The sequence below is a fragment of the Callithrix jacchus genome, chromosome 1 (genome assembly GCF_049354715.1).
Source record: "Callithrix jacchus isolate 240 chromosome 1, calJac240_pri, whole genome shotgun sequence".
In the NCBI taxonomy this organism is placed as follows: domain Eukaryota; kingdom Metazoa; phylum Chordata; class Mammalia; order Primates; family Cebidae; genus Callithrix; species Callithrix jacchus.
Window position 1 is genome coordinate 208,085,062 of NC_133502.1, and position 26,006 is coordinate 208,111,067.

At 52.4% G+C, this 26,006-nt stretch overlaps 1 protein-coding gene across 9 annotated transcripts; it reads right to left on the minus strand.

Annotated features, from left to right (window-relative positions):
* Positions 1-5,368: 5,368 nt before the first annotated feature.
* On the minus strand, positions 5,369-25,287 carry C1QTNF6 (C1q and TNF related 6). 9 transcript variants are annotated; one of them, XM_078340045.1, is made up of 6 exons: positions 25,181-25,287; positions 24,643-24,804; positions 23,416-23,670; positions 15,982-16,156; positions 10,535-10,772; positions 5,369-7,921 (listed from the first exon to the last, which is right to left on the minus strand). In XM_078340045.1, the coding sequence occupies exons 5-6, from the start codon at positions 10,764-10,766 to the stop codon at positions 7,374-7,376; spliced, it is 780 nt and encodes a 259-aa protein (XP_078196171.1). In that variant the 5' UTR covers positions 10,767-10,772; positions 15,982-16,156; positions 23,416-23,670; positions 24,643-24,804; positions 25,181-25,287; the 3' UTR covers positions 5,369-7,373. The 9 variants fall into 9 exon arrangements, with proteins under 9 accessions (XP_078196171.1, XP_035127783.2, XP_035127765.1 ...); XM_035271892.3 differs by lacking the exon at positions 15,982-16,156 and adding an exon at positions 21,230-21,361; XM_035271874.3 differs by lacking the exon at positions 15,982-16,156.
* Positions 25,288-26,006: the final 719 nt, after the last annotated feature.

Here is a 26,006-nt window from a genome sequence, read left to right on the forward strand (position 1 = left end):
CAGGTCCCTTCCCCACCATGTGGGGATTGCAGTGTGGATTACAATTCAAGATGAAGATTTGGGCAGGGACACAGAGCCAGACCATGTCACTGGCCTCCGAGCAAAGCTGTAGTGCTGAGAGTGGAGATACGGGGCAGACCCAGGTCCTTTGTGAGCCGCTGAGCCGCCGAATTGACCTAAAGCTGCCCCACCTGGGACTTAGGGAGACTTTTCTCTCTTGCTGCTTTGGGTTGCATATGGGTACCTTGCACCCAGAAGCATCCTAACAAACACAGAGGGCTGCGTAGCCAAAAGCAGAGGGGGAAATGTTGCAGTGCTTAGGTTTCAGAACAAGGAGAGCCCCTCCAGAAGCTTTGTGTGAGGCTGCCTTGAGCCTCCTCCCAACACTCAGGGGAGCTCAAGGTACCCCTGGATGATGGGGTCGGGAGGTACAGAGGGGAAACAAGAAATGTGTTAGGATTGGGATTCCTGGCCAAAGTGATCCTGTCCCCTCTTCCCCAGGCTGAACCCCAACAGGTTCGGGACATCTGAGCTTCAGAGGAGACATTCCTCTCTTCCTGGGCAGAACCTGGGAAGATGGCCGAGACCCCAGGGAAGAAGTGTCCCCAGAGTGTATCCAGGCAGATGGGGCTGGGTCAGACAGTCCTCAGAGAGCCAAGGAATTTGTGTACAGAGAGCACCCAGGTGTCCCAAGAAGGATGAGGACCCAGGAGGTGCTGTGGGAGTGAGCATGATTCAGCAGGTATGGGAGCGGGACCCGGAGCCCAGAGCAGATGGGACATTGCCTAACTCAGCAGAGGATACGTGGACATGGAGTGCCCCAGCTCCTCCCGCTGGCAGGGAGGGGCACTTAGATGCAGCCACAGGGAAATGTCGGGGGGAGGGGGGGAAGAATTTCAGCTGGCCAAAACCACATTTCTTTGACTTCAGCCCATGGAAATGCCTAACAGAAGCAAAATTTACTCAGAGAAATAAAGCATGGCCTGTTTTGCAAATATCTGCATTTGTGTCATCCGTTCCTTCCCACCAGCAGTGAAGAGCAGGCAGCCACCTCAGGAACTGCCCCACCCTCCCACCCTACTGCTGACCTGCAGTGGGTCACCTCTTTCCTCCACGTGCCTACAGCCAGCTGTCTGGCCAACACCACCACCTCCAGGCTGCAACTCCACAGCCCACCTGACCGTACGCTGCAACCCCAGCCCCCAGGTGCTGGCCACAGCCGCCTCCTGTCCTCCTGGGTCTGAAGGCCAGCTGCTCCAAAGCCACACCAGCTTAGCCCCACGCTCTCTTGACTCGTGTCCTGGAAATCCCTCCTTCCTCTCTGGCTCCTGCGGCCACCCGCTGGCCTCACCCGTAATGCTCTTGACATCTGTTTCTGGTCATGCTAAGTTTCTGCCTGTGTTTCTCCTTTCCTCCAGATGCACACGTGGCAGTGTGTGGCTACTGTGATGGGCCTGCCAAGCAGAGGAGGAGGAGACGGGGAGAGGAGAGGAGAGGGGGCTGCAGGGCTTCCTCCCCGGCCAAGGGCTGTTGCTTCTCCCTTCCCCCTGCACCTCTCCCGGGATGCTCAGAGAGGTCACTCATCCAACCCATGCCGTTAGAGCATGGCTGCGTGCCAGACGCTGCTAATACCCACGTACACCGTCACACACGGTCCTCTGTTTAAACCAAGCCAAGACTCACAGCGGGGAAATGACAAGCCCGGGTTATACTATAGGAAGAGTGATGCTGTGTGCCTTGAGCCAGGAGCTGGTCTAGGGAAAGGGTGCGCAGGGGTCAGAACCCGCAGCCTGGCTCCAGATTCCATACACTCCAGCGTCTGAGCACTCACCGCTCGCTCAGGCTTCCCCAGCCCTGTCACATGCACTTAGTATTCTCTGGGGCAACTGCTGCTAATTTCATGTTTTCTGCCCCACTGCCACTTATCCATGGGTCCTGATTTGTGGTTTCTAAAAATAGTCATGCCTCTGTCTGCAGCCCTGAAGTCCTCAGTGGGGTAAGAGAGAAGGGCTTTTGAATCTGATATTACAGATAAGGATAATATGGGGGCCCCAAAAGGCTAAACAACTTACCCAACGCCCTCCCTCCCGTCCTGCAGCCAAACAAGGGACTCTCCTGGGCAGAGCTGGCACAGAAGCCCATCTCCTGGCACCCCGGCCTGCTGGCTTCCCACTGTCTAAGGAAAGCCTGGTGGGAGCAACACCCTGGTAGACCCTTTATCCAAGCTGGACTCTCCCACCTGGCGGCCCTCCTCTCTCCTCTCTGCTGTTGGATCTCTCACCAACTTCAAAGTCCACTGGGGACACGCCTCATCCTCCAGCATAACAGCTTCATGATTCCCCCAGTTTCTGGGCGTTCCATGTCCTTCCCTGGACCACCACACGGGCCCCCTCCCTGCCTCCAGCTTCACCCTCTGCAGTCTGTGCTCCTCCTGGCCACAGAGTGATCTGCCTCTTAAAGGTGCCCCAGCACCTAAGAGATCAACCCTAGACTTGGCCTGACATTCCATTCCATCCTTTCCCTGTCTCAAACCCCATCCTGCTCTCTCTGCCTCCCTCCCAGACATTTATATAACCTACTGGCCTCTCCCACTGCCCAGAGCATAGACCACACTGGGCCACCTGCAATCCTCTCCTCCCATCGGCTTCTTTCCCCGAGCCAATTGTCTTTCAAAACTCCTATTCATCCTCCAAGGCGCTTCTCAGACGGCTCCTCCACTAAGAAGCCTTCCCAGATCACACATCAGAATTCTCTGCTCCACTCCCCACACTCCCATGTGGCAGAGGAGCTCCTGTGCAGAGCATCTTCCCAGGAAGACTGAACACTTCCAGACACAACCTAACCTAGCCGGCGAAATGGGTGTAGCCCACCTATCCAGACCGCAGGTCACGGTCAAGCTAGATACCTGCATCAGCTCTGCCCCTGATTTTAACTCAGGTTCCCATCTAATCCCCCTTTTCCTCATCAATCTTCCCTGTATTTGCCCCAGGTCACTCAACAAAGCAATGGCAATGTGGGGGTGAGGTTGCCCTGCCTGGGGCACACTCCTTGTCAGGGGTCTTTCATTTCCCATGCCGCTGCTCCTCTTGACCACCCTCTCATCCCCCTTCCTCATTGCCTAACATTTCAGGCAGAAAACATCATTTTCAAAATATGTGACTGAAAGGGCTTGCCCAGAGGTGGTTACACGGACATTCAACCAGCTTGCTGACGTCACCAGGACTAAGCCTGGCAGATCTCCCTGTCTCAGCTCCCCGAACTAATGTGGCCTTGTGATCTGCCCGCCTCGGCCTCCCAAAGTGCTGGGATTACAGGCATGAGCCACCACGTGTGCCACTTTTTACTTATTTATTTATTTGTGAGACCCAGAGTCTTGCTCTGTCGCCAGGCTGGAGTGCAGTGGCACTATCTCCGCTCACTTCAACCTCCAGCCTCCCAGGTTCAAGCGATTCTCGTGCCTCAGCCTCCCAAGTAGCTGGGACTACAGGCATGCGCCACCACGCTCAGTTAATTTTTGTATTTTTAGTAGAGACGGGGTTTCACCATGTTGACCAGGATGGTCTTGATCTCTTGATCTCCTGACCTCATGATCTGCCCGCCTCAGCCTCCCAAAGTGCTGGGATTACAGGTGTGAGCCACCACACCCGGCCGTGGGTCACTTTAAATAGCCTAGAGAGTCCAAATTGACAACATATTAGAAAGCCAGACCCTTTGGTACAGCACAAACCGCCCATCCTCGTGCTGTACCTGACCAAAGGCTGCAGGCTGGCACTCACGGCAGCCTTGGTCCCGAGGCCCTGAGCTGGGATGTTGGTGAAGCCTATTATTTACAAACAGACCCTGGCCCAAAAGCATGCTGTGAGATCGTTCCCCAGGGTTGCCTCTGACATGGGAGCAGCCCCTTTGGCCAGAGCTGCATGACATTCAGGTGCTGTGGGAAGCCTCCCTTCAATGACAGGTGAGCTCTGAGGAAACAGACCTGTCTGCCCCTGTAAGGCGGGCTGCTGGGCTGGGCTGAGAAGTGGCAGTGGGGCAGAAAACATGAAATTAGCAGCAGTTGCCCCAGAGAATACTAAGTGCACGTGACAGGGCTGGGGAAGCCTGAGCGAGCGGTGAGTGCTCAGACGCTGGAGTGTATGGAATCTGGAGCCAGGCTGCGGGTTCTGACCCCTGCGCACCCTTTCCCTAGACCAGCTCCTGGCTCAGGGCACACAGCATCACTTTTCCTATACTATGACCCGGGCTTGTCATTTCCCCACTGTGAGTCTCGGCTTGGTTTAAACAGAGGACTGCGTGTGACGGTGTACGTGGGTATTAGCAGCGTCTGGCACGCAGCCATGCTCTAACGGCATGGGTTGGATGAGTGACCTCTCTGAGCATCCCGGGAGAGGGGCGGGAGGGGGAAAGGAGAAGAGACAGTCCCGGCACAGGTGCAGATGGTTGGTTCCTGATAGCACACTTCTTCCACCTGGTGCCCAAAATGGCATTGCAATGCTTTAGGGATACATAGAGCAGGATGCCTCATCAAGTCTGTTGGGAAATCAGGGCAGATCACTTTATTTATTTATTTAGAGACAGAGTTTCGCTCTTGTGGCCCAGGCTGAAGTGCAGTGGCTCAATCTAGGCTCACTGCAACCTCCGCCTCCTGGGTTCAAGCGATTCTCCTGCCTCAGCTTCCCAAGCAGTTGAGATTACAGGTGTGCGCCACCACGCCCAGTTAATTTTGCATTTTTAGTGGAGATGGGGTTTCTCCATGTTGGTCAGGCTGGTTTGGAACTCCCGACATCAGGTGATCCGCCCACCTGGGCCTCCCAAAGTACTGGGATTACAGGTGTGAGCCACCACGCCTGGTCTCGGAGATCACCTTAAATAGATTTATGTGAGTAGCCACCAGGCTGGCCTAGAGAGTCCAAACTTGACTACATATTAGAAAGCCAGACCTGTCAAGCTGTCCCACCATACAGTGGGTTAGTGTGTGTTTTCCTGGAGAGAAGATCCCGGCAGTTATCACTATAATTAGACACAAAACATGAGACAGGGTCCCCGGGGCAGGAGAGGGGGCTTTTGAGTGCCTCACTGGAGTGTAAGTGGCACAGGTGCTGAGCTCTGCGCCACACAGTAGGCACTCACGGGGCAACCTGGCATCCTTACGTCCACCACATGGGGTAGATTACCATCATCCCCATTTTAGACAGGAAACCGAGGTGCAGAGATGTGGGGGTTTGCCCAAGGTCACAGCCAGAGAGCGAAACAGCAGACTCTGTCTGCCGGTTCCACTAACTCCAAGGTGCATGGGTTGTGTGACCTGGGGGCTGGTTTCCTTGTGAGCAGAGGGAGCAGGGCAGAAAGAACCAGTCTGAGTCGCCAAGAGGAGACAGCATTGTTTAATCATGCTGGACAGAAGGGCAGGGCAAGGTCAGACGCGGTGGTCGATAGCACCAGTTTTCCTGGCATTTGTCAGGCTGTTTCTGTCATCTGGCCATGGAGCTACACCTCCCTTGGCTGTGAGCACCAGAGACCACCCTCCCACCCCCGGCCCGGGCACCTCGGCCCCAGAGTCCGCATGAGCACCAATGGGCAGAGGCTGCCTCCCTCTAGGGAGAAGAGCAGGCCACCTGGGTTTGGAAGGGCCACCCCACCCTGAGAGAAGAAACAGAAGGCCCGAGGTCCCTCCTCTGCCTCAGCCTCTCCCAGTGAACGGAATATAGACTGCTTCAGCTCCCCAGACCTGCTGAAGGCTCCAAAGCCTGGGGCTTCCGCCCTGGCCCTTCCCCTGCAGGTATTTGTAGCGGTAGCACCAGGCCGGGGGAGGGCTCTGAGGTGAGCAGCTGTCCACTGGGGCCTTAGCACCTTGATAAAGCCTACAGAGTCAGGGCACTGGGCCAGTGAGAGGGGAAGGAGGGGCAGAGAGCACCTGGGGACAGACATCAGCGTCTGAGGGCAGCTGGAGGTCCTGGGGAAACTGAGGCTCAGATGCCTTTGGTGGAAGGAGGGGAGCAAGGCCCTGGCAGATCCCTGGGAGGAGGCAGGAAGGGGATCTCAGTGAGAAGGGCAGGTTTCCTCACAGGCTGCCATATCAACTGTCGGGGGAGCTATGGGTGTGGGCTCCATTCCTCAGGGGCCCCTTCACCCCCAAAAGCCCCCACACTCCTGAGTCCTCTACTCACAATCCTTGACCTGGAGAAGGCCCCCGGGGTTTGCTTTAACAATGGACATTGAGCAGGTGGATGAGGAACATGGCGGGGGGCACCTGCCCCTGCCACTGGGACCCCGTCCTGCCTGCCTTGGGGAACAGTGGGTTATGGAGGACCAGCAGCACGTGAACACCCAGAACAGACCCGTGTGAGCTGTGGATCTGCTTCAAAACCTGCATACACATCCCTCCCTACCTGGGCTGGACTGGCCGGTCACTGAGGCAGGTGCAGGGCCTGTGTCTGACTCTCTCACCCTTCCTGGGACCCGGCACAGAGTGAGTGCTCAGTGTTTGATGAGTGAATAAATGAATGGTGGCTGTGGCAGTGCAGGTGTGAGCAAGAGAAGAGGGGGAAGGGGCAAAGAGAACATAGCACAGGGAGCCCTGGAGGGATGAGAGGATTTAAAAATGGGAGAGATGGCTCACACCTGTAATCCCAGCACTTTGGGGGGCTGAGGCAGGTGGATCACCTGAGGTCAGGAGTTTGAGACCAGCCTGGCCAACAAGATAAAATCCCTTCTCCACTAAAAATACAAAAATTATCCAGGCGTGTTAGCGGGCGCCTGTAATCCCAGCTACTAGGGAGGCTGAGGCAGGAGAATCGCTTGAACCCAGGAGGCAGAGGTTGAAGTGAGCCCAGATCACACCACTGCACTCGAGCCTGGGCAATAGAGCGAGACCCTGTCTCCAAAAAAAAAAAAAAAAAAGTTGGGAACATTCTAGAATGTGTGGAGGATTCTAGAATGTTCAGAATATTGAGAAAGTTTTAGAACCTGGTTGCTCCAGTGTGGTTCACAGACTGATAGATAGCACAGCATCACCCAGGAATGTGTTAGCAACGCAGAATCCTGGACCCACTCAGACCGACTGAGTCACAATCCGCATTTCACACGAACCCCAGTGCACATCCAAGTTTGAGAAGTGCTGGGCTACGAGGCTGGAAAAGTTCTAGAATAATTAGGTTAGAAAGTTTCTTAAAATAGGTCCAAGAGAGAAGAGAGGAGCAGAAATAGTCTGGGAGGGACGGCAGCAGCCAAGAAAGAAGCAGGGCTCTCCAGAATGCCAGGTCCCCGGGGACCTCCCTGGCCTTCCGGCTTCACCAAGATGCAAACCAACCTTGGCAGGGGATGGGGCCAGCCCCTGAGCTCTCCTGCTGGGAGGATGGCCCAGACGGAGGCCCTCAGTCGTCCCCGGCCTTGATGAGGTGGCCACTGAAGGTGATGTAGGTGTCAAAGTTGTTGCTGTAGATGGCATTCTCGCGCTGGCTCTTGAAGAGCCGCACCCAGACTCGGTCCCCAGAGGCCAGATCCAGCATCACGCTCTGGCTCTGCATGATGCTACGGGCGTTGGGCTGCGCGTACAGGACCACGACCTCCTTCTCATTGTGCATGATGTGCACGTATGTGTCCTTGTAGTTCCAGCTGTGCACGTTGAGGCTGAAGAAATAGATGCCACGCAGGGGAGCGGCGAAGTGGCCGGCACTCATGTCGAAGCACCCATCGAGGTTCACGAAGACCTTTTCGAAGAGCAGCGTCTTGAAGTCCTCGCCGCTGTGCAGGGCCTCCTTGCGGCCCACCGAGAAGGCGAAGAAGTGCTTCTGGCAAGGGGGGCCGGGGCTGCCCATCTCCCCCTTGTCGCCCTTGCTGCCCTGCGGGCCAGGCTCTCCTTGAGGACCATCCATGCCCCTGGATCCTGGGATACCCTTTGGGCCTGGGTCCCCTTTGTCACCTGTGGGGATAAGAAAGGGACAGTTCAGGGTGGACATCTGAGCCTGCTCCAGGGAGGTACCCACACTCATCTGTGAAGGCTTTGCCCCTGTCCTGGTCCAGAGAAGCAGCCAGGATTTATTTAGCACCTATTATATGGCAGACATTGCCTTCCCAAATGCCTACCTAAAGAAAACATGGCCCAATGCGGTGGCTCCCGCCTGTAATCCCAGCACTTTGGGAGGCCAAGGCGGGCAGATCATGAGGTCAAGAGATTGAGACCATCCTGGCCAACATGGTGAAACCTTGTCTCTACTAAAAATATTAAAAAAAAAAAAAAATAGCTGGGCGTGGTGGCGTGCACCTGTAGTCCCAGCTACTCGGGAAGCTGAGGCAGGAAAATCACTTGAACCTGAGAGGTGGAGGCTGCAGTGAGACAACATCGTGCCACTGCACTCCAGCCTGGAGACAAAGCGAGACTCCATTTCAAAAAGAGACAAGAAAACATCATGACCATCTTCACTTCACAGAGAGGTTAAGTGACTCCCCCAGGGCCACACAGTGCAGGAGCAGAAGAGGCAGGACTTAAAATGTGCTCTGTCCCCAGGGCGACTTGGCGTCCCTGCGCCCAGCAGGGAGGGTCCGACTGTTGTCTCTGGGAGGCCAGGCCCAGGCCCCCACCCCGGGGCCACGGCGCCACAGTCCAGGCTGGCGGGGTGTGGGGCATGCTGGAATGCACTTTGGGTTTCTTACCCAGGGAAGAAACCAAGCAAAATACCTTCGCCCACTTGGAGGAAAAGCCCAGGTTAGGAGCCAGGAAGCCCTTGGTTGGCCGTCTTGCCCCGTGTGACCTGGGGCACTCCACGGCTGGGGTCTCGGTTTTCTGGTCTGTGTTTTGCAGAGGATGATGTCCATCTCACATGGGTGGTTGTGACCCCTCAACAAGATGTCCTATGGGAAAGCGCTTTGCAACCTCTGCAAATAAGAGGCCCAACAGTTTGCCCAGCCCAGCCGGCCCATCCCGACCTGCTCTGAGGTCTAGCAGCATGTACGATGGCCCCCAGGCAGGCGCAGCCCCGCCTGGCCCTTAGTCCAGGCTGACTTTCAACATAAGAGAAGCTGGCGGCCACCCACGCCTGGAGGGACCTGGCCTCACATAGCTCCCTGTCACCTGTCACAGGGCCTGGAGTCACGCCAGCAATCACACTCTTGTACGGACTAGAAGGCCCTGTGTTTTCCACAGGTCGGGGACGGGGCAGAAAGGAAGGCACAGTCCCTTGGGGCAGAAGCCCAGAGAGGGGAGCAGGGCAAGTCCACAGCTCTGCAGAGGTGCAGTCCACGGCCTCGCTAGAGAACCGCCCCTCCCCTGCACAGCCCCAGACCGCGTGCAGAACGCTGGACAGCTCAGCCTGAGAGGGAAGGAGTGGAGGTGGCTAGGAGGAGGGGGACTATCTTCTTTTGACCAATAAGGTAGCAAGTTCAGGGCTGGGGAGAGAGACCAGCCTGACCTACTGAGCAAGGGAGCCAAAGAGTTGAGGCTGGGACCCAGGACTCCCAAAGCCAGCCCAGGGCCCCTCAGCCACGGGAGCCAACACAGCTCCCAGCAGGCTGCTGAGCGGGCCCAGGAGCAGTGACCCGTCTTTGGGGAGGGCCGTGAGGAGGGGCCATCAGCAGCTGGGCGCTCTCCAACCCCATGCAGAGGGCTAAGCCGGCCCTGGGGAAGCTGGGTGGGAGAGGGGGTGGGAGAAAGAGCAATGTCCTCTCCATGAAATCAGACGACACGCCAGAGGACCACTGTTCGTGCAATGGTGTGGCCCCGTGGACAGCTCAGGAACAAGTAAGTCCTGGCTCCACCCATGACAGCTGCATGTCCCCAGGGAGACTGAGTTCCCCATCTGCAAAGTGGGAGGAACAGGAAAATACCGACCTCACGGGCCGTTGTGGGCAGACGGAAGCTACGGGTGTCAAGGTCTGGCACAGCCCTCAGCCACCACAGTCCCTGTGAGGGAAGTGAGTCCTTGTGTCTGATTGAGAGAGCAGAAACCAGCCCTACCTGGATGGCCCTGGGAGCCCCACAGGGCTGTGGGCTCCGACCCTTGGCCCCTGCTGGCTGTTCTCCACACGACACTAGAGGGATCCATTTGAAACCTGGGTGGGACCAAGTCTCTCTCCCACTCAAACCTGCCCCTGTTCCCACCCCTCTCAGTGGAGCCCAAGTCCCTATGGTGGCTGGTGGTGACAGGTGCCCGTGTGACCTGAGCCTGGTGCATCTCAAAGCCCTGCCTCAGGGCCTCTGCACCAGCTGAGCCCTTTGCCAGGATGTGCCTCTGCCACCTCTTATGAGCCTGTGCTCCGTGGGTCCTTCACTGACCACCCGTTTAATATGCAGCCTGCACCCCAGACCTGCACTCCTGAGGCCCCTTTTCCTTTCCCAGAACACTGATCACCATCCAACATTCCACTCCGCTAACTTAGCTGACGTGTCCCTTGCTCATGGCCTGTCTCCCCACTGAGAACCGGCAGGCAGGTGGGAGGCATCTTGGTCTGGACTGGTTTCTGCCCTGCCTTCTACTCCCTCTACCTCAGCTCCCTGGCCCTCCCTGCCCACTACCAGGCCCCACAGGAGGGCACTCACCCTTCAGGATGGTGATGTTAATGTAGGGCCTGACCTCAGGCAGGGTGTGCGGGAGGATGGAGGAAGAGGCAGCGGACACATGGTCAGGCACCAGGGGGTCCTCAGGGTCACAGCACCGTCGGCAGCCGCTGGCCACAGCTCCGTCTAAGGTGAGCTCCACCGCAGAGACCTCACACATCAGGAGAAAGAGCAGGAGCACTGCCGAGAGGGGACGCAGGGCGGCTGTCCCCATGGTGACCTGGAACAAGGAAGGAGGGACAGGAACTGAATTTCATTCAACATCTTCTATGTGCAGATGCCTGGGGTGGGCGGGTGCCACCTCCCCCAGCCAGAGGGATCCTGACCTAACGAGGGAAGGAAGGTTATTGTCCCCATTTATCAGACAAGAAGACTGAGACCTCCGCAGATCAGCAAGCTCCCCAAGACCAGGAAGGGACTGTGGCACAGCAGGGCCTGGACGCTGAGCCTCCCGGCACCCAGTCCATGGAAGCTTCTGCCCCGCACAGGTCTGAAAAGGAGAAGCCCCTCTGAAGACAGTCACAGCTGACAGCAGAAAGGGATCCCAGGAGGCCTTTGCCCAGGCAGGTGAGAAGACACTCCAGCTGCCCATGGCTGGCAACCCAGGAGCCTGTCCAATGTTCTCCCACCCTTGCATCTCCCTCTGGCATTGTCTTGCCACAGACTCCACTATCACCAGCAAACACGTGTCCCCCAGCCCCCAGCAGGAGGACAGAGGTTAGTGGACATGGGAGACAAACACAAAGGGTTCTACAGGCTTTTCTCAGGAGGGGGACAGGGGGCCGGGCCCATGCTGTGATGTGAGAACACCACAGTCCTGCCAAGGGAGAGGAGAGTTAGTTTATTCTAGCAGACAGAGCGACGTCCATGAGAGCATGCGGGGTGGCGTGCGGTGACGGTGTCATTGCATCGCGGAGCAGTCCGGAGAAGGCATACTGGGGCCTGACTGCCGGCCACTGCTAGCCTTTAGAGTGCCTTTGTGCAAAGTGAAGAAGGTGCCCTCTGGACAAATTAGAAATTATAAGAGTCCCCTTTGGAGGGAAGCGATGCTGAGGGTGTGCAGCTTGGCAAGGGCTGGCGCTAGCCCACCGCCCTGCTCAGCACCTTTGTGCAGTTAACAACCTATGCAACCCAACCTTATCCAGAAGCCCTGCAGGGAAGGCTCTGGAGAGAGTTCATTCATTGCGGCTGGGCGTGGTGGCTCACGCCTATAATCCCAGCACTTTGGGAGGCTAAGGCAGGCAGATCAAGAGGTCAGGAGTTCAAGACCAACTGGCCAGTATGCTAAAACCCTGTCTTTACTAAAACTACCACGGGTGTGTGGTGGTGCATTCCTGTAGTCCCAGCTACTGAGAAGGCTGAGGCAGGAGAATCGCTTGATCCTGGGAGGCGGAGGATGCAGTGAGCTGAGATTGCACCACTGCACTCCAGCCTGGGGACAGAGCAAGACGGTATCAAAATAAAAAATCATTGGAAGTTGGTTGTGTCTATCCTTGTAGACCTCCAATCAGATGCCATGGTGGTAGATTGGAATAAGAGGTAGGACTAGGAGGTCTGAAAAATTCTAAAGGATCAGAAAAGTGCAAGTGTTGCTGAGGCTCTGTCTCTGGCCTCGGCCAGGAAAGGGTCCAGGGTTCCAGGAGAGAGGCAGGAAGTAGCCTGGACACCAGGCGCTAGAGACAGGCCTGGGTTGGGTGGGCAGGAAGCCGGGCAAAGACCTTTGAGGTGGTGCAGCTTCTGGGGGCTGGCGCTGAGTTATCGCAGGATCAGAAACTCTGCTTTTGTAACAAGACTGGTTTTTACACTTCTGGCGTTTCTTTGTTTATTTCCTTTTTGTTCTCCTTTAACATTTAGTAGAATTCAACAGTATTTTTCTGTGGTTAATACATGTAGAGAAGGTACAATTATTACTCTGTAAAATGCCACCCGGTCTCAGCTGAGCACTGAGGTGAGCGCAGAGTTTTAAAGGGACAGGATGGCCAGGTGCAGTGAGTTATTCCTGCAATCCCAGCACTTTGGAGGCCGAGGCAAGAGGATCCCTTTAGTGCCAGAGTTCGAGACCAGTCTGGGCAACATAGTGGGACCCTGTCTCTATTTTTCAAAAATTAAAATTAAAAATAAATAAAGTGGCAGGAACCCTGCCCCACCCAGAGCTGGGTGGTAGCAGCAGGAGAAGGGGGGTGGGCAGGAAGTCCCCAGAGCCACCTCCCTCTTCCTCGAGGTGACCCTTCCCAAGCTCCTCTCTGCTCACCCTGGTTGGGTTCCTGGTTCTGCTCACTAAGGAAGTCAAATCCTTAGAGATCAACATCCTCCCTGTCTGAAACTACCATCCTCTACTTTTGCTTATAAATGACAAATCCCCGTGGCTGTGAGAAGAGTGACATTTCCTTCCTTTTCCCAGCCATAGATATAACCTCATGAGAAAAGCTGAGGTCTTTGAGTCTGATCTGAGACCCAGAACAGTTTGCAAGCTGTGTGATCTAGGGCTAGCGGCTGAACCTCTCTGGGCTTCCTGCTCCTTGACACTTACAAGATGACACCACCATCTCCTTCCCAGGAAGGACTTCAATGCAGGGAAAGTGCTGCCTTGTAAAAGACTTAAAAAAAAGTGTGCTCCCATCTCTTCCCTGTGCCTGCATGGGATTCGAAGAACTTCTCCCAGAGGACTGGCATGGTTTGGGAGCATTTCTGATTCCTATTGGCCCCAGCCGGATGGGAGTCAAAGGCTGTGAGACACAGAACCGTGGCCTGGGAGCAGGAATCAGGAAGCTGTTAACGAGGAAGAATAACCACAGCAAGGATCACAAACTAGCTCCGGAGGAGGGTGCCAGGCAGGGACCCAGTATGGGGACCAAGCCACAGGGAGCACTCGGGAGTCCTTACCGCTTCCACTGGGGAGCTGGGACCTCTTTGGGGAGAGAACGGCAAGGCAACTTTTCTCAGTCCAGGCAGGCTATACAGAGCTGAGTTTGTGTGTGCCCGGGCAGTGCTGTGCCCAGGCAGGGGCAGACAAAAGCCGGGAGCAGCGGAGCACAGCCCTCAGCCAAAGGCAGAAGAAAATGTGGAGGGAGAGCCTGAAGAGGCTGTCCCAGTCAGAGGAGAGAGCAGGGCCCCAGATGCTTCCAGGAAGCATGGAGGGAAGAGAGGAATTCCAGGCTCTGACCCCAGCCCCCAAGCTGAGGAGCCTCTGGTCACTCACCCTGTGTCCTGTGGCCTCCCCGGGCGACTCACGGACCCTGAGCCACTGCATGGCCTCTGACTCCTTGGCCCATGTCTGCAAACTAACTTGTTGCTGGCCCAGACCCCAAGGCTCAGCAGAGGAGGGAGAAAGGAGGGGATGGAGGGAGAGAGGGTGGAGGGAGGGAGGAAGGGAGGGAGGGAGGAGGGAGCGGGCAGAGCCGCTTCCCACTTCCCCTCCTTCCCTCCTCCCTCCCCTTCAGCCTCTGGGTTCTGGGAGATAAAGGGAGACAGGGATTTTCTTTGCTTAACTCTTTGGTGATCCAGTAGAGTCTTGTTTTATTCAAAGGCCTAGTGAGTCAGAGCAGGAAGGAGTCTGAGTCCCGCTGATGATTGGAAACTGACACAGGGATGGGGCACAGGAGCCCCGAGGTTGCTCAGGAAGGGGGCAAGAAGCCCTGAATCCAGCCTGAGCTAAAGTGCTCAATTGCTCTGAGTCACAGAGGTAGAGTGGGTACCAGAAAAGGTGCAGGTGTTGGCCCTCCAGCCACAGGCTAGAACCCTGGCCCTGCTACCGGCGATCTGGCCAGACACATTGTCTCTGCGTTCCAGAACTGCAGTCCTCAGCTCCCTTTGTGCCAGACACATGGGAGGGCTTCATCCGGGTTTGCTGGGTGAAGGAGCAGGCTGAGCTCCTCAGGTATCATGCAGGTGTTAGAAAGGAGTCCTGATCCAGCCCCCAAGAGGGGATTCTTGGATCTTGCACCAGAAAGAACGTGAGGCAAGCCCACAGAACCAAAGTGAAAGCAAGTGCATTAGAGAGCAAAGAAACAAAAGAATGGCTGCTCCACAGGCCGAGCACCCCCAGCACTGCTAGCTGGCTATGTTTACGGTTATTTCTTGATGTATGCTAAACAAAGGGTGGATTATTCATGAGTTTTCAGGAAAGGGATGGGGATTTCCTGAAGCTGAGGGTTCCTCTCCCTTTTAGACCATACAGGGTGCTTTCTGGACATTGCCACAGTATCTGTGACTGTCACGGTCCTGGTAGAAGTGTCTTTTAGCATGCTGATCCATTATAATTAACATACAAGGAGCAACAAGGATGACCAGAGGTCACTGTCATGATCATCTTAGATGTGGCAGGTTGTTGACCTCACTCTGTTTATCAGCAGCTGTTTATGACCTTCACATTGTGACACCAGTCCGGCCAACTTCCTGTGTCTTCCTGTGACTAAGAATGCCCAACCTCCTGGGAATGCAGCCCGGTAGGTCTCAGCCTCATTTTACCCAGCCCCTATTTAAGATGGCGTTGCCCTGTTTCTTCCCTACTCGCTTTTACAAGGGAATCCTTAATCTAAAGGGTTGTAGAGAGACAAAGATCCATCGTCTGTAACTTCTTCAGGCTGAACAGGGGCAAGGACATTCCCGCCCAACTATGAGTCTCTTGTGTTCGTGTAGAGCAGAGTTCAGTAAGAAAGTGTTGGTATGCTCAGAATTATTCATAACTCAGAGTCCTAGCAAAAGGTGGTATCTGGAAGATTAATACGTGTTCAATTTAACAGAGCATTGAGTAAGCTTGTCATGCATTTTTACACAAAGAGTATAACAGCCATATATTCCACAACGGAAAAGTAAAATAAGTAAAATTATCCCAAGTAAACTAAGTAAGAAGGCTTTCCATGACCTGGGCAATGGTTGGAAATGAGCTGATATGAGTAGCTAGCTGGTTCCAATCCATGCACAGAATCAGATGCGGATCCAGATTTTGATGTTACCCATCCCTCTTGTTTCTGATGAGAAGCAGTCAAGAGATGACTGTTCGGGTCACAGAAACAAGCAAGGTCAGTCTAAATTGCAGAAAAAACTCAAAAACAACCAATGAGACTAGAATCTAACGACAGGTGCACCACATGTTTTGAAACATCACTTTTCTCTCTCCAGTTAAAAACAAATCATGGTAGGAACAATTTATTGGCAAAATAAGCTTTAGTCTTACTATACTTGCTTCATTCTTTGCATAAAGTGCAGCAAGTACAATTATCTGCCATAGACGCTCCTTTTAAAGTCGGCTGTGAGGGAACTTTGTTTCATAAGGCATCTCAGATGAGATGTTTTAAAGCCTTGAGCCCAGCTACGGATTGAGCTATGCCTGCAAGTTCCTGTGTGCGTTAGATAAATGCCTCTCCTCTTGAGGTCCCAAGATAACTTGGGGCTCCTGGGCAGGTCAGAAAGTTACATTCTTTACTTACTACAGGTCAGGAACCATGTGCAGGGACTTCATACACAAGGTATGAGACCAGTTTTTCCAAGGAATTTTATTGGCTCTGTTAGTCCACTTTCATTCCTTAAAGCAGTCTGTTCATATTTGAAAGTATGCCATTCCAGTCAAACCCTTGTAAAACAACCAGTTTCTCCAATTGTGTTCTGTTACAAAAAGAAAGAAAAGAGAGAGAGAGACAGAGAGAAGAAAAACAGATTCTTACTGCACTAATGCAAATAACAATATTGCCATAAGTTAAGAACACTCACAAATAGTTTCCAAATTCTGGAGAAATCAGGTAGAGAGAAAAAAAAATATTCTCAATTTTGTTTTTGGACAAAAACCTTGTTTTATACTCCTTATAGGAGCATACTTTATTCAACAATTAAAAGCTGAAAATAGCTCAAAAAGAGGGGGTTTCTTGACTGTGAAAAACAAAACAGAAAGATCAACATTTCAAGCAAAAAGTCATACAAGATTACTTCAGTCTTTTATTAGTTCAGTCTATGCAATTAATTCCTGTTTTGTTTGATATATATGTGTTAGTTTTCCCAGAGAGTCTTGGATGTTGTTTTCTTTCTCCCTGCATTTAAAAGTGCTCATTAAAGTCCTACAGCTGATTATAAACCCCTTATTTAAGAGGAAAAAAAAGATAATGAAAAGACAATTGTCTATGGATGACAAAAACGCTTAGGGCAGCCATGGTTAAAGAAATTAATATCATTGAGTAGGAAATTTGGATACCTCTGTGGCACACAATAACTTAACAATTATAATTATTATTAATAATGTACATTAAGTCATATCAGAATTACAGGAGTTTCCCATAATTTTGGAACACATAACAATAATATAGTTACATACAAATACAGCCCAAAGAAAGCCAAACACAATTTCATACTTGACAATGTTTCCTGTATCATTTTAAGGTACCAAATAAGCCAAATACGTCATCTTTGGACTTAAGGGGGCCTAATATCTAAAGGACTAATCAGGTTAGAAAAAGGCATAACTTAGAACTTGATTTTGAAAAGTTTGTCAAATATCAAAAATTTTAAACATTTGATACTATAAAATAGCATCCCAGGTCACCATAAGTTATATATTTGGCCAAAACATCTCAAATATGTTTTTAAAGGCAAAAACTTTTACTCACTGTTTTTCTTCTCTTTCTTTTTTTGGGAAGAAAGTCTTCCTTTTTTGGGAAGAAAGTCTTCCTTTTTTGGGAGGAAAGGAATACTTAGCTTCCCCACCACCCCCGCACCCCCCCAAAAAAAAAACCTGTCTCTTTCCTTTTTCTTCTTTTTTCTATAGCTTATTCAAAAGGCAAACAAAAATCTTTAATTATTTTTCAGCAACACATGAAAATCTTGTTCAAGAGAGAAAGTCAAATTTTACCTTTGCATTTGTGTGCTATTAATGTCAAACTCAATTCATAATAAAGCCTTATGGACAACTCTATCCAATTTTAATGTTTGACCATGAAGTAAGATCCTCATAAACCTTTTATAGCCCTTTACAATCTTCTTGTTAAAGAGTATACCAGTGCTCTAAGAAAACCCCATATACTTTTATTCCATATTTAATTTATGAAAAAACTGAATAGTATCCCTTTAACATTAGCCAATAGATTAATCTTTCACAAACCTTCCACAACTTGCTCAAACCTTCAGCTTTATCCTACCTAACTTAAAACAATCCTTTAACCCTCTAAAGTGGGGGAAACATCTACATTCTCATGCTTTCTCATAATCTTACCAAAAGTACATTCTACTTCCCTTACACACCTTGCATATGTAACTGTCTGTCCAGTAGTCTCAATTACATATGTTACAATGTTAACTCTTAGCAACTTTTATTTTTGGTGAAAAACCTGGTAAGTAAGCCATTTTAATTATGTTCCAAGTGTGGAGCCTAGGACACCAGGCAGAAGGGCAGATAAGGTCTGACTCTTTCCAGCACAGCTGGGGGCGTGGCTAACTCGACAAGGCTCAGGCCTTATCTAGAATCTAATGACCCCAAAGCAGGTAAGCTGGACAATTTCAAAAGTCAATGATGCAGTTTATGACCTTGAAGCATTTAGCATACCTAGTATCTGACCTGCCTAATTTAGACCAAATGTCTAAATTTTGAAGATATTTTAATTTTACAAGTAATCTTTAAAACTGTCTTTATTTCCCAAAGATTATTGAAGTCATGTGAACCAAAAGGTGTTACTGTTTCTGTTTTTTCTGATAAAATATTTGGTTTAAGCACTTATTATTTATAAGCCAATTAATCAGAGCTCTTTCATATATCAACATCACACACACAACACATATAAATACACAGACAGAAGATCCAGTAGTTGTAAGATTTTTCATTTGCCAGTTTTTAAGTTTCTTAATTGGATTACTGACTTCAGGGTGGAGCCCTTTAAAGAACAGGGCCAGGAAACCCTGCAGTTTCTAAGGCCTATTAAGTAGGCGCAGCTGAAGGCAAAACAGATGCCCAAAATTAGAGTCCCATTTTTATATTGGATCCTGGGTCCCAAAGAGAGGGAATCAGCCCATCCCCTATGGGAGTCTTCTCTCTCAATGGAGGCTGGGGAGCTTCCATACCTTCTAGGTGGCCAAGAGCATGCTTTTCTGATCCAAATGTGCAAAGAGCCAAGTATCCCCCCATAACTGCCATTAGCCATCCCTAAAACTGTATTTCCCACCTAGTTATTACACAGCAAGACTAAAAGCTCTTTTACAATGCAAACTGATTTCTGGTATCTCCAAAAGTCAAAACTGTCAGATAACACAATGCGAAACAGAACAGAGCCTTAGATTTTGAGAGGGGTCTATCTGCTTTCAGTTCCTGGGGGTCCATGAGGAAAATAGAGGTGTCTCCCAAAATGGGGTCTGTGGCACCTCCTGTTTTTCCCGAGGAGTCCCAGGCTATTAAAATTCATCTGAGGTCTTCTCAGGTGGGGCATCAAGAGTGGCAAGAAAACAAAATGGAGAAAACAATTCAGTTGACTGAAGAGAAAAACTTTTTTCAGAAAAATTAGATCCAAGAAGAGAAAAAAAACCATAAAGGCCTTTTCAATGTATGTATAGCTTGGATATCCATTTTTAATTAAGCTGACTTCTAACCAAATATTGTTACCAGACTCCAGCCAGGACAAACAGCCAATATTTCTGGCTTCTGAACGTCACAAACAGTAGCCTCCCAGGTGAAACCAATAAGCTTTAACTAAGTTTATGACTTAACCCAGGTATATGAGGTATTTTCAAAGAGGTGATAAACAGTTTTTACCAGATCTAGACTTGCCAAAGATAGCTCAGAGAAAGAAAATTCAAATTAGAAGTCAGAAGCTGTTTATGGAGGGGAAGAGAATCAACAAATGGCAAAGGTCACATAGATATTAAACCAGAAAGGACGCATTCCCTAAGGTGAGAATTGAACCTGGGACCCCACTGTGAAAAGACAAAGCCTTAGCTACTGAGCCACAGAACTGGATAGCTTTTGTTGTTTTTCCTGGAAGGAAACTAGAGAAGCCAATTTCAAGCTTGCAAAGGCTGTCAACGGCTCAGGATAATTTTTACGGCTATCACGTGAACCTCCAGCTTCCTGTCCTCTGGATGATGGAGACTAAGAGAAAGAACTCCCACATGGTCACAAGGTTAAACTCCCAAGGACATAAAACAAACAAGACAGAAACCTCATGTAGTTTTTATTTCAGGGACCTGCCACAAAGTTTGTAATTGACAAGTTTGCTGGGCCAACTTGAATAATAGGCTTATAGGGGTCCTAGGCCCACATTCTATCCTACCATACCTCTTTTTAGGGCAGATTGACACAGAAAGATAAATTCATAGCACAAAGTAAAACAGATTCTCTAAAGCTTAAGACTAGCCCCCACAAATCCTTTTTGTTTTTATTTTTGTTTATGTATTTATTTTTGAGACAGTCTTGCCCTGTAGCCCCGGCTGGAGTGCAGTGGTGTGATCTTGGCTCACTGCAGCCTCTGCCTCCCAGGTTCCAGTTCAAGCAATTCTCCTGCCTCAGCCTCCCAAGTAGCTGGGATTACATGCCTAATTTTTTTTTTTTTTTAGTAGAGACAGGGTTTCACCATGTTGGCCAGGCTGTTCTTGAACTCATGACCTCATGATCCACCTGCCCCGGCCTCTCAACGTGCTGGGATTACAGGTGTGAGCCACCATGCCCAGCCACCTTTTTGCTTATTCCTCAAATTCCCCGCAGGAGAGACAGACAGTGACTTTATATCATTTATTCAACCAGTTTGCACAAAGAGAGGGAGGCCAGAAGCCTGACTGATACGAAATTCTTACCCTTTGCCAGCTCGCCAGCCTTCTGGGTTCCCTTTCTCTGTGTGGCTTTGATGGCCCTGCTTGCTGTGCCATTGCTATGGGGGCCAAGCCACATTACAAAAGACAATCGTCTTTTCCATTTCATGGAACCACAGGCAAAAGCCTCTGAATTTTGTAAGATGCCGCCCAACTGCATAGGGAAACCCAATTAACATTAAATGTTAATTAACATTAATATTTCCCATTCCGGATCACCAGCCGCCCCAGTCAGTGCCCAACATCAACCTGGCAAGGCTCAAACTTGCCCCCAATGGCCCTTGTCATCTTCGATCCTCTCTAAGTGGGGTGGAATGGCCTCCAACTAGGAATTTCAACATGCGGTCTCGGGGCAAGATGGAAAAGTGGACAGTCACCCTGAGTGACAGAAAGAATAGGAAAGAGAAAGGAGAGGGAAGAAAAGCACTGCCTGCCAGAAGGTGGAGAAGGCCAGGAACTAAGGGAAGCCAGAGTAAGAACCACCCATTCCATCGACACTGAATGGGAGGTTCAGGCGGTCGCTTGTCAGTAGCGAAGGTATCTTTTCCAGCAATCCCATCAGCTCTGAAGTTGCCCCCTTTAGGGAGAAGAAAGCTCCCCATGTCCCATGATCCTGTACATGCCTAATCCTGTCACCCACAGCTGTCAGCAAACAGTGCAAGGCAGATGAATCCAAAGACAATAGGGCTTTCATTTCTCCTCACCAAGGCACTTTATCAAGGGGGACCTCTGGCCCCCTAAGTCTTAGAAAAGACTCCAACCTTCTGAAGTTGGGCCTCTAACCCAATTTCTGACAACCATCCTTGCCCTTTACTAAGAGGGGCTCTTAACCCCTCTTTCTTAGGAGGGACCCTAAACCAAATCCGTTCTTGACACAGGATAAAACACCCCAGCACTTACCCAAGGTCGGACAATCGGTGCTGTGGTCTGTTTCCTCTGGGTCGGTGGTTTCTCTGGTATATTGTCCCTTCGTGGTTCACCAGAAAAATGATAGTAGAAAGGGTTCCCTATCCAGACCCCAGGAGAGGGTTCCTGGACTCTCACAAGAAAGAATTTGGGGTGAGCCCACAGAGTAAAGCGAAAGCAAGTTTATTAGAGAAGTAAAGAAACGAAAGAATGGCTCCTCCATAGGCAGAGCACCCGAGGGCTGCTGGTCGGCTATTTTTATGGTTATTTCTTGACTATATGCTAAACCAAGGGGGATTATTGTTTTCCAAGAAAGGGGAGGGCATTTCCCCAGAACTGAGACCTCCCCTCCCTTTTAGACTGTATAAGGTAATTTCTGGACACTGCCCTGGCATTTGTAAACTGTCCTGGTGCCGGTGGGAGTACTATAACTAGTGTATAATGAGCAACGACAATGGCCAGAGGTGACGTTCATCACCGCCTTGGATTTGCTGGGTGTCGCAGGCTTTTGGACCACATCCTGTTTACCGGCAGGGTATTTACGACCTGACCTTATGAAACCAGTCCTGCTGACCTCCCAGCTCATCCTAAAAATGACGAAAATGAGGGAAAATGCCTAACCTCCTGCGAGTGCCGCCCAGCAGGTCTCAGCCTCATTTTACTCAGCCCCTAGTCAAGATGGAGTCGCTCCGGTTCTAACGCCTCTGACACAGGGCCAGGGCCGCAGCCAAGTCGCTTCCCCATGCCCCAGCCGCAGCTACCAAAGTCGTCTTCCCCTGACTGCAATCCTGCCATTGTTACTAACTCATCCTGGTCTTCTAGAACTATTCCCCTGTGGAAATGACCCCCAAGAAGTTCATAGGAGGGTAGCCTGTGTGCCTCTGGGTCTGGGCAGGGTCCTGCCTCAGTTTCCTTTTTGTTAGGCTGAAGCTGGGCAAAGACTCTCTGCCCTGGCTTCCTGGGGCCCAGGACTCCTGCATAAAGACAGTCTCAAATGTCCCCTGCCCTTTCCCCAAGAAATCTGGTGGGTTCTGGCTGGCTTGTTTACTGCATCTTCCTAGTCCACATTTGTTGGGGACTTCTGCCTGAGCCAGGTCTCATCTCTCTAGGAGCTTTTGGCCCCCAAAGGGTGTTTATATCCTTTACTTCAACTAGTCCTAGGGAGCTGGAGTCAGGCTGCTAAAGTGACTTGCCCAAGGTCACATAACTGGCGGAGAGGAGCAAAGCCCCCCACAAAACAGAAGACTCACCAACCTGATGGAGTTCCCTCGGGGCCTGCGCCTGGGCGTGGAACAAAGCATGCAGATTAGGGCCATCCCCAGCAGAAGGAAGGTGCGGGAGTGCAAGGACCCCGGGGAAGGGGGTATATTTAAACCTAGGGCTTTGGGTGCTAAATCCCAGTCCCCACTCACAGCTGGGCAAAACCTGGAGGATGGGATAGCCTCTGGGCTGTGTGTCCTCCACCAGGACTCATCCTTGGGCCTCCAATTTCCAATGTATTTGCGGGATAATCAAACAGAAGAATATGAAGCCTGGAAAGATCCTCAGAGATGATCTCATCTGATTCTTTCATCCGACCAGCAGGGACACTGTGGCCCTGGGATTTCTCTTTGGCCCAAAGGTCAAGTAGCAGCCTGGAGTCCAAGCTGGGATGACAGCCAGACCCTCCTAACCTCCAGCCTTGTGGTGTTGCCCCTTCCAAACCAACTTGGAATCCCCCAGGTCATCCATTCAGGGGTGCAAAGGGGCCCCAAGGAAAGCAGACAGAAGGACTGTGGTCGCTGGGAACACCCAAAGGCCTGCACTGACCCTGCCCTCTACGTGGCCCTGCCTCAGGCAGCATTCCCAGGGCACAGAGCCAGGGCTGCAGACACAGGGAGCCAAGGGGAGTCTCCCTCCCTGCAGCCTCTAAGGAAAAAGGGTTGAGTCGGCAGCACTGGAGAAAGAGACAGCTCCTGGCTGGCTCCAAGCCTTGGGGCTTAGGAAACTGACCTTCTGAGAGAAAGATCGATGGGACTTGGGGAGAAACAGGCTGGGGACACAGGAATGATTCTGTCAAGGGCCAACTGTGTGCCTGGCAGTGTGTCCCATGCCACCCTCAACAGCTCCTCAGCAAAAAAGAGCTGCTTACCCCACTTCACAGGTGAGGAGGCTGAGGTCTGGAAAGGCAGGCAACTCACCAGGTTCCAGGGCCACCTCATTTGGTTCCCAGGGCATGCAATGCCCCGGAGAAGGGCCTCCTGTTCCTCTAGGTGCAGGGCAGCTGGCTGGAGTCAGAGCAGGCAAGAGAGCAGAACTCTGGAATATTACACTTCAGTGTTTTCCCTCCCACTTGCTGTCACCATGCCTGAAAATTCCTCCATTCCTGCGTCATCCGTTGGTGTCCCAACCTTTCTGATGATCTCCTCAGTTGGTCAGATGGACTGGAAACAGAGCTGTAGCCCCGGGGCAGAAAAACCTGGATGATGACTCAACCTCCCAAATGTATGACCTTCGGCAAATTTACCTCTCTGAGCCTTGGTGTGCCTGGGCCAGATAAACATGCCAGGACCATGTGACTGGTGGAATGTCCAATGGGGGCACTCCCCGCTGGTCACCCATCAGTAAGGGGTGTATGCCCTTTCTCAGGTACCCTGGGACCCAGGACAACAGCATGACCAGGAGGAGTGTGGGCCCAGGGTGGCTCTCATCACCCTGCTATCACCCCCAGCAGCAAAGGAGGAACCCCAATGCGGAAAGCCAGGGTATGGGCCCTTTCCCCAGGCACCTCCACCCTTTCCCCTACCCCTAAGACGGAGGGCTTTGGCCCCACCCATTCTGAGGGCCTTCCATGTCGTGCCTCCTCTAATCCTTCCAGCAATGCTCTAAGGTAGGCACACGTGTTAACTCGTCTGTCCATTTTACAGAGGAGATGGATGAAGCACAGACTGACACAGCAGGATGTGGTCAACAAGCCTACTAAAACCCTGGCCACCATCCTGCACTCGCCCACGTCACAGCCCAGGGTCAGGAGAGGATGTGAAAATAGGCGCATTAGAGCCAGTGCTTACAAAGCACCGCGCGCTTCATGTATTTAAAAACTAAAATGCGTGCCTGTCAGAAAAGAGACAGGACAGTAAACATCATGATTCCTGGCTTCTGCTATGGAGGCTGTGAGTGGCCAGTCACAGATCTAATTGTTCAAGGGCAGAGATCAGTCTCAACAAAGGAAGACGCGAGCGCCTCCTGCTGGGCAGAGTCGCCGCGCCCGGGAACCTGGGAGGCTACCCGGCCCCGGACCGGACCCCGGACCCCCACCGTCCCACTAGCCCGTCCCTTCCTCAGGAACTTTGGGGCAGGCCGGCGCGCCAGGCACTCGCTTCTTCTTCCAAACCCCCGCAGTCCCCGCAGCACCCTCCAACACACACCGGCTTCCTCCCGCGGGCAGCCCCGAGTCTTGTTCTACCGAATCCCCCACGTTGACCAGTCCAGGGGCCGGGTAAAGTTTCGCTCTCCGGACCCAGTTTCCCCGTCCTGGGCTTTCAGTAACGCACGTCGGATCCCAAAGGTGTTCAGCGGAGTTGAGCGGGCTGTCAGATTTTACAAAAGGGGAAACTGAGTCAGGAGAGCGCCAGCGCCGCGCCAGGCACTCGGCCCCAGCGGGAAACGTACTGATTGTTGGAGGGGAAACCGAGACTCAGGGACACCGAGGGGCAGCAACTTCCTCCCCCGACACGACCGACCAGCGGCAGAGCCAGCAGGTTCCGGCTTGTGGTCGACGCCAACCTCTCCCCCTCTCCCTGCAAAAGGAAGGAGAACGACGCCCGAACGCCAGGCGAGCCCTTCCCTCTCCATCCGCTTTGGCCTCAAGCCCTGGCTCGTGGCTCCCTTTGCACAGCCCAGGGCCCAGGCAAGCGGGACCCCCACCGCCAGTACAGCACCAAGGGCCCAGGGCCGAGGACTCGCCTCCTCGGCCTACACTCCAAGGCCTCGCGCCAGTAGCACGGAGCCGCAGCCGCGCCGGGGAAGAGCCTTGCGCTTCCGGCGCGGAGAGAAGCCGAGCAGATCCGAACAAGGCCGAGTCTGGCCGAGTGCTGCTGAATGCAGCCGAGCAGAGCCGAGCCTGGCCGAGTGGAGCCAAGTGTCGCCGAATAGAGACGAGTCCAGCCGAGCGCAGCTGTGGGTCGGAGACCACGTGGCGACTGGGCGAGGCCCGAGGACCCGCGGCGCCCCCTGCCGGGCCTGGGGAAGCACAGAGCCACCCGCCGCCTGTCCCGGCAGCCCTGCGACAGGCGGGTGAAATGGGCGTGGAGCCCATTTTCCGGATGAGGAAACTGAGTCTACGAGAGGTTTTGAGGCTGGCTCAAAGGCACTCAGCGCTAAGAGGTTGTGGCGCTGGGGCTCAGACCAGATTGCATGGCGGAGAGCTCACCTGCCACTGCCGCCCACAAAACGGGCATCGTGCGTTTGTTCCTTTCCCTCCCTGGTAGCTGCGGGCGCGCTGTGGGGGCTGTCGAGCCAGCAGTTCTCCTGAGCAAATATTGACACATTTACTGGCCATTGAAGCGGACAGAAGGGTGGAGAGGCCACATCTCGGCTCTTCTGCTGGGCTCCGATATACCCCACCCCCACCGCAGGCCTCAGTTTCCCCACCTGTAAGATGGTGACAGAGGACGTGGGCTCCAGGAGGGTGTGAGCCAGAACCCGAGGTGTCTGGGACCCCGGGGGGATGCTGAGTGTGGCCCGGGCACATTTTTTCAGCCTATGAGAAAGCGAAGGCTTGTCCCCGTCC

Bases quoted from the DNA above. Each gene is read 5' to 3' on its own strand.
- C1QTNF6 (XM_035271892.3), bottom strand. From the start codon at position 23,436: ATGAGGTGGCCCTGGAACCTG. The intron at 21,362-23,415 runs GTGAGTTGCCTG...GTGAGAGTCCAG, and splicing joins TGAGGTGGCCCTGGAACCTG to GAACCCTCTCCTGGGGTCTG. The intron at 10,773-21,229 runs GTAAGTGCTGGG...TCCTTGTTCCAG, and splicing joins CACCGATTGTCCGACCTTGG to GTCACCATGGGGACAGCCGC.